Here is a 13,092-nt window from a genome sequence, read left to right on the forward strand (position 1 = left end):
TGGGAAAGCAGCAGAAGACGGCCCAAGTCCTTGGGCCCCTGCACCCACATGGGAGACCCGGAAGAAGCTCCTGGCTCCTGGCTTCAGATCAGCACAGCTCCCACCATTGTGGCCATTTGGGGAGTGAACCTGCAGATGGAAGACCTCTCTCTCTCTGCCTCTCTGTAACTCTGCCTTTCGAAGGACATAAACAAACCTTTAAAAAAAAAAGTTACAAAGAAAAAGGGACAGAGATCTTCCATCCACTGGTTCATTCCCCAGATGGCCACGACAGCTAGGGCTGGGCCAGGCCGAAGCCAGGATCCAGGAGCTTCATCCAGGTCTCCCGCAGTGGTGACAGAAGCCCAGGTACTTGAGCCATCCTCTGCCGCTTTTCCCAGGCCACGAGCATGGAGCTGGATTGGAAGTGGAGCAGCCAAGACTTGAACTGGCACTCATATGGGATGCTGGAATCACAGTGGTAGCTTTACCTGCTACACCACAATGCCGGCCTGTTTCTAACTTGTTAAGATTGATTGATTGATTTGAGAGGCAAGGAGAGAGATCTTCCACTGGTTCACTCCCCAAATGCCTACAACAGCAAGAACTGGGCCAGGCTGAAGCCAGAAGCCAGAAACTCCATCCTGGTCTCCCATGTGGGTGGCAGGGACCCAACTACTTAAGCCATCCCACCCCCCCAGCCCCCCACCCCCGCACATTACCAGGAAGCTGGGTCACAAGCTCAAAGCAGCTGGGAACCAAACCAGAGTTCTGGCAAACGGAACTTGGAAAGATCTCGTCCCAGATACAAGTTGGTCTTTCACTCACTCACAGTCCGTTCAATCCCTGTTTGAGAACTTTCCTGAGACAGGCAACCCTCTCTTTCCCTGCTGGACACTCAGAGCAGGTGTCTCGGCCTTGGCACAGCACATGTTCTAGGCCCTGCACGAATTGGTAAGGGACTGTCTTGGGCTTTGTAGGATGTTTAGCAGTGCCCTGGCATCCGCCCTCCAGACGCTGTTGGCCAGACATCACCAAGTGCCACTGCTTCAGGAAAGACAGTGACCCTAACCCAGCAGTTTAGGAAAGAGTTTTACCCAACCGCAACCCAGCGATTTAGGAGAGAGTAGTTTTTATCTGCGTAAAAGCTCCAACGAGCAGGGTCTGGAGGCAGCCATGCCGCATGGGGTCCCTGGGGCGGCTGGAGTATGTGGGAGAGCGTGGAGACAGCGAGGCCGTCTAAAGGGGCTGCTCCCATCTCTGGCAGTAACACAGTAGCCCGGCCACATCCACCTGCAAGGAAGCCTGGGAAACACACCAGCACACAGTGGTATGTTCAGCAGTCTGTTTTTGAGTGGGTGCTGTGGACTGAAATGTTCACCCCAACATGACCGTAGCTGCAAATGGGACCTTTAGGAGGTATTTAAGGTTAAATGAGGGGCTGGTGCTGTGGTGTAGAGGGTAAAGCTGCCACCTGCAGTGCCTGCGTCCCACATGGGCGCCTGTTCGAGTCCTGGTCACTCCACTTGCGATCCAGCTCTGGATCTGGATCTGGATGCTGTGGCCTGGGAAAGCAGCAGATGACTCAAGTCCTTGGGCCCTTCTACTGGCTTGTGGGAGACCAAGAAGAAGCTCCTGGGCTCCTGGCTTTGGATTGGCGCAGATCCAGCCATTGCAGCCCATTTGGGAAGTGACCAGCAGATGGAAGACCTCTCTCTCTGCCTCTCTGTAACTCTGCCTTTCATATAAATTAAATAAATAAAGCAAAGAAAGGTTAAATGAGGCTACAAAAGGGCCTAATACAATAGGACTCTTGCTCATATAATAAGAGAAAGTGGGGCAGGCGTTGTGGTAGAGCAGGTTAAGCACTGCTTGGGATGCCGGTGTCCATATCTGAGTGCCTGATCAAGTCCTGGCTGCTCTGCTTCCAACCCAGCTCCCTGCTTAGTGCACGCCTGGGAGGCAGCAGATGATGGCTCCAGCACTTGGGCCCTGCCACCTGTGTGGGAGACCCAGATGGAGCTCCAGACCCCTAGCCTCAGTCTGCCCCAGCCCCAACTGTTGTAGGCATTTGGAGAAGTGAACCAGCAGAAGGAAGATCTCTGTCTCTCTCTCTAACTACCTTTCAAATAAATATATAAGTAAATCTTTAAAAAAAAAAAAAGAAAAAAGAAAAGAAAAGAAAAGAAAAGGAGACTCCATTAGCCCACACCAGGAAGCAGCTCTGCCGGCACCTTGGCCTCCAGCGTCCAGAACCGAGAACATACATTTCCGTCACACCAGCTACCCATCCATGGCAGCACCGGCACACTAACAGTGAACGACTTGGATGAACGCTAGAGGAGCCTGAAACTTCCTGCAGCACAGTAGGAGGCAGGGACTGGTCAAAGGGATTTACTCTCCTGTTTCCAATGGAAAGTCTCAAACCAGAGAGAATCCAATGAACCCCTGTGCCCATCTGCCAAGTTTAGCCAACTCTGGGTCCCCTCCTACTTCCCCTGACGCAGCCCGCACCTGTGTGGAAGTGGGCAGAACCCCTCAGTGTCATCTGTAGGCCGCCGTGGGTGGGAGACGAGCCCCTCACTCCCACTGCACCGGGGCGAGCTGGGCTGGAGAGAAGGTCTGAGACGTGACCATCAGAGGAGCACAAGCAGGGGCTGAGACGTGACCATCAGAGGAGCACAGGCAGAGGCTGGATGCCTTGCAGACTCTGCTGTGCCCCCGTGAGGTCGGGACCCGGGATCGCAGAGGAAGAGCCAAGGGCGTTGTTAGGACCGTGGAGCAGTGGCCCAGGACCTGGCTGCCGGACTCGGGACCCCGTGCCTCAGAGGTAACGAGCTAGGCCACAGCTGGTACTGCTCGCGCTGATGCCACGTTGGGAGAGATGAAACAAAAGTGCTTCTTGTATCTCAAAAACAAACCCCAGTGTGCCTGGGCCAGTGGAGCCATTCCTGCCGTCCAGAGTACTCCCCTACCCTGCACGCAGGCCCTCACCATAGGCCCCCAGGAAGGCTCTGTGTGTACAGGCCCGAGGCGCCGTGCCCATCGCCCTCACCTGCCCGGACGCACAGGCCCGAGGCGCCGTGCCCATGGCCCTCACCTGCCCGGACGCACAGGCCTGAGGCCTTGTGCTACCCACCTGCCTTCCAGACCCTGCCCACTGCTGCAGGTTCTCTTCCTCACAACCCTTCGTCCTGAAGACAGTAAGATTGGTGTTTTATTTAAAGTTTTACTTGTTTATTTTTATTTATTTGAAAGGCAGAGCAACAGAGAATGGACTTTCTATCTGCTGATTTAGTCCCCAGACGTCCACACAGTCAGGGCTGCACCAGGCCAAAGCGCAGAATTTCCACCCAGGTCTCCCACCAGGGGGCAGGAGTCCAGGCACTTGAGCCATCACCTGCAGCCTCCCAAGGTGCAGTTAGCAGGAAGCTGGATGGGAAACAGATGGGACTCGACCCCGAGCACCCTGCTGTGGGGTGCAGGTGTCCCAAGCCCCCGGATGGACATTTCACAGGCGATGCGGACTTGTGGCTCCTCACCTGGGAGACAGCACCAAGCACCTTCCTCGGCGCTCAGCGGCTTGTGCTGTGCTCAGAGGGTCCCAGACTCAGGGCTTCTTGGGGGCGAGCTGCAAACCCCGTGCTTTCTTTCGCTCCCTGTTTTCATGTTGGGGGGGCAGGGAGGGCTGGTGCAGCTGCTTCTGCCTGAACGGGGGAGCCTGTCAGCCTGGGAGGCCCCGTGGCCACGGGGCACGCGTGCGACGCCCCCACGACAACCTCGCCCCGGCACGCGGAGCTGTCATGGAAATGGAAGCTGCTCAAGGTGTTGGGTAGGAAGTCAGTTATGAGCTTCTGTGTGTGTGACATGAAGGCCTAGAGAGAAGACATCTGTGTCCAGCACATGCTGCATCTCAAGGTCGTCCCGATGGTGTTTCAGGGGCAGCCCGTATTCACATCCTGCCCTGCCCTGCCCCCTTCTACCTGATAACCTGCCAGGTGGAGGTCCCCACCCCTTCTGCCTGACAAATCTTCCACAATCTCCCAGGTGCAGCCCAGTATCTGCATCTCAAACACCCTGCTCCCTTCCTCCTGTCCGATAACATTTGCATCCATAAAGTCCTTTGTTTCAGACCTACAAGAGAGAAGTTTTTCTATTACATCCCAAAAGCCCTTTGTTCCAAGAGGAGCAGAGGTGGGGAAGCAAGACCAATCTCCTTAAAAACCCCCAGCCTCGACTGGACGGCGCGCTCAGCCCTCTGCCTCGCTGCTGAGCCGCCCACCTGCCTGGCCTGGTGTAATCTTTCCACTCAATCATGTAACCTTGCCCCCCCCCCCCATCCGAGCGATGGCACTCTCCCAGGTCCTGTCTGGAGAGGTGCCCATCCATCCTTACGGATGTCCCTGCCCTAATAAACCTTGCTATTTTACCTCTCACTACTCTCTGTCTCACGCCTGAATTATTTCTTGCGCGAAGACCAGAACCCTGCCATTTCTCCGGTAACAAAGGTACCCTGACAAAGTGACTGCATTACAAGGGGCCACAGGCGACCCGCCCAGCGGGGGACCGGATGTCCCCGACAGTCGCCCTCAGGCGGGGCCGCGGGCTGTGAGGCGCGCCGAGCCCACCGTGGACGCCGCCCGCCCGCCCCTGCCCCGGGTCGCGGGGGTGTTGTAAGAGGGCCCCGGGACGGGGACGGGGTTCGCGCCCGCCGACCGCCACGTCTCGCAGCCCCGTGCTATTCAACCCCGCGCCCGAGCCCGGGCCCACGCTCCGGTCCACGGGCGGCTGACGCCCGCGCAAGACCGGAACGCAGCCCAAAGCGCGGGTGAGGACGCCGACTCCGCCCGCGCTCGCCCTAGCCGCGCCCCCGGCAGTCCCTGTCGGTCACTACTGACGTCAGAGGTCCCCGCCAATCGCGGCCCGCGCCGCCGACGCCGGAAGCCCCCAGCCAATCGCCGCTCGCGACGCGACGCCGGGCCGCGGTGCGACAGTGATGCGCTGCGCGGTGGCGGGAAGGACAATGGCTGGCAGACGCGGGGCCCTGATCGTGCTGGAGGGCGTGGATCGGGCGGGCAAGAGCACGCAGAGCCGCAAGCTGGTGGCCGCGCTGCGCGCCGCGGGCCACCGCGCCGAGCTGCTGCGCTTCCCGGGTGGGTGCGCGCCGCCTCGCGGTCCGGCGGCCCTGACAGCCGCGGCACCGCGCTGCTCGGTGGATCTGCGCTTGGCGTGCAGAAACCCGCACGCCTGTAAGTGCGCGGTCCGGACGCGTGGGACCGTCGCCGCCCCGCGCCCAGAAGCCGCCTGCAGCGCTGGGGTCCGCGTCTCGTCCCTGTGGGGCTGGGTTCGGGTGGCCGTCCGCCCTTGGAAGGGTCTGGGGGCGCGTTTTCGAAGCAGAGCGTTGGCCCGGGCGATGCTTAGGAAGACACTGGATGTTTAGTCAGGGGAAGGCTTCGGGCGTCACAGGCTGGGTGCGGAAGGGCTTCCTTGGGTATTTATTATTCTAATCTTGGAGCCAACTTGGCTGCAAGTTTTAGAAATACCTCCTTCGAGTCCCTGCTGTCCACGTGGCGCGCCCTTTTCTGAGAAAAACTGCTTTGGCATCGGGGGAAAGCCCCAGTCTGCGTAGAAATTTTCATACAGCAAGGCTCGGAAGAGGTTCGGCCCAGAGCACACGCTAACCCAAACGGAAAGCCTGACCCCTTGTGTGTTTCTCTTGTAGAAAGATCAACTGAAATCGGCAAACTGCTGAGTTCCTACCTGGAAAAGAAAAGTGAAGTGGAGGATCACTCGGTGCACCTGCTGTTTTCTGCAAACCGCTGGGAACAAGTGTAAAAACAGCAACCCCTGCCGTCCCTTCCCCACGCACGGCTTCCCACCGGTGAAGGGGCGGGGGCTGCCAGCAGGGCTGTTCCAGTTAGTCCTCAGTTCCAGAGAGGGCTCAAGACCCCTCCTGGAACTCATAGCCTTACCTCTGTTCCAGTATGTAGAGAAATTAACCAAAAAGTAGAATGCCTGCACACACACCCCCCATCTCCCTACTTACATAGCGTGTGGCCATTGCATTAACTGAAGCGTGCGGTTTACATGCAGCTTTCCTCAATGCGTGTGTTCACTGAGCGCCTCTGGCGTGCCCGTTCAGATATTTTAATTTCCATTCACATATACACAGATATCACACAGTTGAAGTTGTTTTTTTTTTTTTAATTTCTCTGTGTATGGCTTTTTGAAAATTAATTTATAAGGCAGAGTTATAGAGAGGCAGAAAAAGACAGATCTTCCATCTGTTGGTTCACTTCCTAGATGGCCAGAGCGGTGCCGATCCAAAACAAGGAGCCAGGAGCTTCTGGGTCTCCCATATGGGTGCAGGGGCCCAAGAACTTGGGGCATCTTCCACTGCTTTCCCAGGCCATAGCAGAGAGCTGGATCAGAAGTGGAGCAGTTGGTTCTCGAACCTGCATCCGTATGGGATGCCGGCACTATAGACAGTGGCTTTACCTGTTAATACCATAGTGCCAGGCCCTGGTTTTTGTTGTTGTTTATTAAATTTAAGGTTTAGTCGGCGCCGCGGCTCAGTAGGCTAAGCCTCTGCCTTGCAGCGCCAGCACACCGGGTTCTAGTCCCGGTCGGGGTGCCGGATTCTGTCCCAGTTGCCCCTCTTCCAGGCCAGCTCTCTGCTGTGGCCAGGGAAGGCAGTGGAGGATGGCCCAAGTGCTTGGGCCCTGCACCCCATGGGAGACCAGGAGAAGCACCTGGCTCCTGCCTTCGGATCAGCACGATGCGCCGGCCGCAGCGGCCATTGGAGGGTGAACCAATGGCAAAAGGAAGACCTTTCTCTCTGTCTCTCTCTCACTGTCCACTCTGCCTGTCAAAAAAAAAAAAATTTAAGATTTATTTTATTTATTTGGAAGGCGGACTTACAGAGAGAGCTTCCTTCCATTGGTTCACTTCCCAAATGGCTGCAGTGGCTGGGGCTGTGCCAGATAGGAGCCAGGCATTTCATCCATCTTCTGCATGGATGCAGGGGCCCAAGCACTTGGGCCGTCCTCCGCTGGTTTCCCAGGTGCCTTAGCAGGGAGCCAGATGGGAGGCAGAGCAGCTGGGGAACAAGCCAGCACCCAGATGGGATGGCAGCGTGGCAGCTGGTAGCTTAACCTGTATGCGTGTGTGTGTGTGTGTGTTTCACACATCGAGTATTTGGTTCCTCGTAGCTGTGGCAGGTGTCGTTGATCCTTTTTATGGCTGCAGTGTTCTCCCAAAGTCTCACACTGACTGAGCCAGTTTGCTGGTAGACCTGAGGGCTTCTCCTGGTTTCTACTTACACAAGCCTCTTACTCTCCTCCGTGTTGCTTTATGCTTTGCTTGGAATGGCTTTCCCCACTCCGAGTTAGAGATGACAATGAGACCATTTTTGTGATCTTTTAACATATCTGGAATTTATGGTGGTGATTGATCCAATTTTGCCTTTTGTGGGTTTGTAGAAAAGTAGTGTAAACACTTATGTCTAATTAGGGGTAGCGATGTCTAGCGAGCAGGGCTAATGCTGTCTCTGAAAGCACCAGACTCCGCGCCTGTGTTCATTCCCCCCCATGTCTTCATGGTTCGGTTCGGGTGTTTTGTTTGTTTAATTTTATTTTATTTCTTTGAAAGGCAGAGTTTGAGAGAGAGAGGGAGATCTTCTATCCACTGGTTCATGTCCCAAATGACCATCTGGGCCAGGCTGAAGCCAGGAGCTTGAGCTAAGTCTCCTATATGGGTGGCAGGGACCCAAGCACTTGGGCCATTTTCCACTGCTTTCCCAGGTGCATTAGCAGGGAGCTGGATTGGAAGCAGAGCAGCCGGGATTGAACTGGCACCATATGGGAGGCTGGTGTCACAGGCAGCAGTTTAACCCGCTATGCCACAGCGCCAGCCCAGGGGTTAATTTCTTAGATGCTGTTCTGCTGTCTGGATGGATCAGTTTATTTAGCCGTTCACCTACTGAAAGATGTCCTGGTTGCGTCCAAATGTTGGCAGTTATGAATAAAGCCGTTACAGACATGCACGTGTTGGCAGTTATGAATAAAGCCGTCAGAGCCGGCGCCGCGGCTCACTAGGCTAATCCTCCGCCTAGCGGCGCCGGCACACTGGGTTCTAGTCCCGGTCGGGGCGCCGGATTCTGTCCCGGTTGCCCCTCTTCCAGGCCAGCCCTCTGCTGTGGCCAGGGAGTGCAGTGGAGGATGGCCCAGGTGCTTGGGCCCTGCACCCCATGGGAGACCAGGAAAAGCACCTGGCTCCTGGCTCCTGCCATCGGATCAGCGCGGTGCGCCGGCCGCAGCGCGCCGGCCGCGGCGGCCATTGGAGGGTGAACCAACGGCAAAGGAAGACCTTTCTCTCTGTCTCTCTCTCTCACTGTCCACTCTGCCTGTCAAAAAATAAAAAAATTAAAAAAAATAAATAAATAAATAAATAAAAAATGAATAAAGCCGTCAGAGACATGCACGTGCAAGCTTTTGTGCAGACTTGAATTTGTATCTCCTGGGGTCAATCCCAAGGACCTGGGGTCAATCCCAAGGAAGAGAATTGCTGGCTCGGTTAGTTTTGTGAGAAACTGCCAAAATGCCTTCCCAGGTGCCTGCCATTTTGCATTCCCACAGCAGCAGGGGAAGCTGCTGTCGCCGCACATACTTGGTGCATCTGGCGTGGGGTTTCTCATTTTTGGCTTCCTGATAAGTGTGGCCGTGTCTGATTTGCATTCCCCTGAGGAGCTGAAGTGGAGCTTCTCTCACAAACTTGGCATCTTTGAGTCTTTGGCAAGCTGTCGGTTAAGGTCTTTGGTCCGTTCTGTTTTTTAGATTTATTTTGAAAGAGTAACAGAGACAGGGAGAGACAGTTCTTCATTTCTGGTTCACGCCCTAGAAACAGCCAACTCTGGATCAGGTTAAAGTCAGGAGCCAGGAGCTCCATCCAGGTCTCCAGTGTGGGTGGCAGGGATCCAAGTACTTGGGACATCATCCACTGCCTTCCCAGGGGTGTTAGCAGGGAGCTGGATCAGAAGTAGAGCAGCCAGAATTGGAACCTGCTCTGCTATGTGGTATGCAGCATAACGAGTGGTGGCTTAACCCACTGCACCACAGCGCTGGGCCCTTTTGGCCTCTTATTTTATTTTTTTTTAATCCCTTTTTAAATCTGCCTGCTTGCTATTGTGTTTTAAGAGTTCTTTGTATTTTGGATAACATTTTATCGGATGTCTGTGATGCGTATTTCTCCCAGTTTGTGTTGACTGCAGAATTTTTGTTCTCCTGAAGCCCAGCTGACCAGTTCATGGGTTGTGTCTGCTGTCGTGTCTGCACAGTCATTGCCACACTCAGGGTCATCTTGCCTTTCTCCCTCATTACTATCAGCAGCTTTGCAGTTCCGTGATCCATTTTGAGTTAGCTTTGTGCCTGCGTCCGTTTCTCTGCATGTGGCTGTCCGCTGGTTGAAGACTTGCTGCACTGTCAGAGGCAGGTTTCTGGATTTATGTGGGTGTCCCTGCATTTGGAGGTCCCTGGTGACATCAGCTGGGAGAGGTGAACTTGACCTTGCTTCCAGGCCTTCAGCAGTGCTTCTCAAGGCCCCTCTTGGAGCCGTGGAGATGGGGTGGGCCTGTGGCATTTGATGGAGACTGTCCTTGGCATCCCGTCCATCCTCATCAGGGCAGCCCCGACACATGGATACATCACCTGCTGGCTGTGCCGTGCCTTCTGCACAGGCAGCGGAGAGGCCTCCTGTCCCCGTTCCGGTGTTTCTGGGACGCTGGGCTTTCTCATCAGCATGTGCTGTTGTCCAGCGGGGCTGCCTTTTCCATGCTCAGAGCTTTTCTGAACAGGCGTTAAGGTCACAAGTCCTGTGTCCCGTGGGGCTTCTGGGTGCCTGTCAGGATCACCATGTACAGAAGACAGTTCAGGGCCTCTGCGCCAGGGCAGGGTCCAGGAGTGTTCCTGTCTTCCAGGCCGTTCATTAAGGAGAAGCTGAGCCAGGGTGTGACCCTCGTCGTGGACAGATACGCATTTTCTGGTGTCGCCTTCACGAGCGCCAAGGAGGTGAGTGCTGCCTCGGCACCCCAGGTGCGGGGCCTGTGCCACCACACACATCAGCTTCTTCCCCCTAATTCCTTTTAAAATGAAAAGTAGGTCCCACTAAGCTTCGTTCTCTTAAGTGTCGCTGTCTTTGTTAGAATTTTTCCCTGGAGTGGTGTAAGCAGCCGGACGTGGGCCTCCCCAGACCCGACCTGGTCCTGTTCCTGCAGCTAAAGCTGGCGGAGGCTGCCTCGCGGGGAGAGTTTGGCTGCGAGCGGTACGAGAGCAGGGCCTTCCAGGAGCGGGCACTGCAGGGTTTCCACCAGCTCATGAGGGACCCGAGTCTCAACTGGAAGGTGAGCGGCTGAGCCGGCAGCGCCCTGCGCCTTGCGTCTGCTCTGACCGTCCGGCTTCGGTGAGGTGCTGAGGAACAGGCGCCCTGCACTGACAGCCCAGCCCTGCCCCCAGGGCCTCCAGCCAGGGCAGACTCCCAGCTGCTCCACACTTGGCTCTGCCTTTGCCCCCGAGGGCAGCGCTTGTGCTGAGGTCGTGTGGTCCAGGGTCGGAGTTCAACCATTCCCAGGCCAGTTCTTGGAGCTCCTGGACGCCTTTGCCAATTCCCTCCTGCCTGCCCATCTCGCCCTTGGTGGCTCCAGGCACAGGTGTCCCCAACCCCCTCACCTAGATGGAAGTGCCACAGCAGGACTTCCCTGTGCAGGACAAGGCTGTGTGTGGTGTCCTCTGGCCTCAGTGCACATGTTCACCCCAGTCCCAGACTGGATGCCGAAGCTGGCCCCTCCTTGAGCCTCTGCGACTTCTCTGCTGCACACTGGTCCCTGTGCGCCTCTCCACACAGCCAGAGAGGTCCTGGTCGGGCACTGCCTGCAGTGTCCAGTTTGCATTTGCCCACCCAGCTCCTCCACCAAAGCCAGGGGTGGTCTCGGTGCCACCCACCCTGCTTCACTGGTCCCTTGCCTGTGACATGGAAGGGTTTACCCTGACGTTGCACTCTTGGTTCCGACAGCAGAGGGCGGATAGCGATGTCCTTGAGCTGTGCTCTCCCTTGGCTGCAAGCAGCCCCAAGAGCCCCCTGCAGCGTCTGGGCATGGGCCCTGCACACTGCCACTAGGACGTGTGTGTGGGGATCGCGTTCTTGGTGCTTTCCGGGAGCTGTTCCAGAGGCTGCTGTCACAGAGGCCGCAGATTCCCGGCCAGCCCTGGCGGCACAGGGGCTCCCTGGAAATGCCGTTGCTTCTGTCCCATCCCCTGACCCCAGCGGAGAAGCCCCTGTGTGCTGACCCCGTGACCTTTCTCAGGTGCACACGCCAGGGCACAGAGTGGCTTGGTCCTGCCCACAGCTTCCTTCCGCCCCTGCAGTCACGAGTGGGTGGGAACCAGGACAGTTAAAGGTGCTGCAGTGCCCACGGCGGGGAAGCAGCTGACGTGGACGCCCGTGCTCGTGCTGCCTCGGGCCAGTGGCAGGCGAGGGGGCAGCGCCACTGTACCGCGGGCACTTGATCAGATGGGGGCGGGCTCCCTGTGGCAGATTCGGGTTCTGCAGGCCCCACCAGTGCTGAGCACTGTTAACGGTCATCTCTTCCTCCTGGATCTTGGGAACAGATGGTGGATGCTTCCAAAAGCATTGAAGACGTCCACGAGGAAATCCGTGCTCTCTCCGAGGACGCCATCCTCAGTGCCGCACAGAGGCCGCTGGGAGAGCTGTGGAAGTGAGCCCAGGCCATCGCTGGAGAGGAAACTGGAGGGCTCCCGTTCCCATGGCCAAGGCCCGCCCCGCCTGTCCTGTCGGGCCACTGCAGGAAGTGGCAGTCCTCCTGAATTTCTTCGAATAAAAACTGACATCAGTGTGCTTGTGGGAGGCCTCACCTTCTTAGCCAGCAGTGGGCTCAACCCCATTCACTGAGTGAAAAGGGCCCTATTTCAGGGCCAGGACTTCCTGGTGAAGGGTCTCCACTGTGGACTTTGGCTCCTATGTCCTCACCTCACCTCACAGGGCAGCCATGCGGGCAGTGTGAGTGGCCTAAGGAGCTGCATTGTTAATTTTTTTTTTTTTTTTGAAAGAGTTAGAGCGTGAGAGAGAACCTCCATCCACTGGTTCACTCCCTGGTCAAAACAGCATGGGCTGGGCTGGGCCAAAGCTAGGAGCTTCTGGGTCTCCCATATGGGTGCAGGGCCCAAATACTTGGACCATCCTCCACTGTTTTCCCAGGTGCATTAGGAGGAAGCTGGATTGGAAGTGGAGCAGCTGGGACGTGCACTGGCACTCATGGGATGCGAGTTGCAGGCAGAGGCTTAACCCACTATGCCAAAGGCCAGTCCCAAGGACCTGTATTCTAGATGCAGCTATGCTGATGGGCCTATGGTCATATCCTGGGAGGAGGGGCCCTACCAGGGGGCCCCCAGAGGGAAGGGTGTGATGTTTCAGCAAACAGCTCCTGCAGTGGGCATCCAGTAAGCACCTTGGCCTGGGAGAGTCCTGGAGCACCAGTGAGGACATCAGAGTTGAGCTGGGAGCTGCTGTGTTGCCAGCTGTGAGGGTGGCGGGTGCAGGGCCCCAGGCACAGACAACGCCCCAGAAAGGGGCCTTGCTGGCAGTGTGACGCGAGCAGCATGGCAGCCTGCAGGGCGTGAGAAGCCATGATGGATTTTTGGGCCACTCCATCTAGGGCCCAGCAGGGTTTCCCTCGTTTTGTTTTTTAAGAGATTTATTTATTTATTTGGAAGGCAGAGTTACACAGAGAGAGGTCTTCCATCTGCTGCATGGATCCAAGGCCAGGAGCCAGGAGTTTCCTCTGGGTCTCCTATGCAGGTGCAGGGGCCCAAAGACTTGGGCCATGTTCCACTGCTTTCCCAGGCCACAGCATAGAGCTGGATCAGAAGTGGAGCAGCCAGGACTCGTACCGGTGCCCACATGGGACACCGGCACTGCAGGTGGCGGCTTTACCTGCTATACCACAGCGCAGGCCTCAGGGTTTCCCTCTTTAGCCTGTATCTGGGAGGCAGGTGTTTACCCAGGGCTGCCCCACCTGAATTTCATGGGACAGAGGAGGCAACC

General features: G+C 56.6%; 1 protein-coding gene across 2 annotated transcripts; it reads left to right on the plus strand.

Moving 5' to 3' along the window:
* The first annotated feature begins 4,923 nt into the window (after positions 1-4,923).
* DTYMK (deoxythymidylate kinase) lies at positions 4,924-11,886 on the plus strand. Of its 2 annotated transcripts, none has more exons than XM_002723719.5 (5): positions 4,924-5,132; positions 5,702-5,810; positions 9,953-10,043; positions 10,250-10,375; positions 11,640-11,886. In XM_002723719.5, exons 1-5 carry the CDS (start codon positions 4,976-4,978, stop codon positions 11,748-11,750), a joined length of 594 nt encoding a protein of 197 aa, XP_002723765.2. In that variant the 5' UTR covers positions 4,924-4,975; the 3' UTR covers positions 11,751-11,886. The 2 variants fall into 2 exon arrangements, with proteins under 2 accessions (XP_002723765.2, XP_002723764.2); XM_002723718.5 differs by having other exon boundaries at positions 4,934-5,132; positions 10,178-10,375.
* Positions 11,887-13,092: the final 1,206 nt, after the last annotated feature.

The sequence above is a fragment of the Oryctolagus cuniculus genome, chromosome 3 (genome assembly GCF_964237555.1).
Source record: "Oryctolagus cuniculus chromosome 3, mOryCun1.1, whole genome shotgun sequence".
Lineage (NCBI taxonomy): Eukaryota > Metazoa > Chordata > Mammalia > Lagomorpha > Leporidae > Oryctolagus > Oryctolagus cuniculus.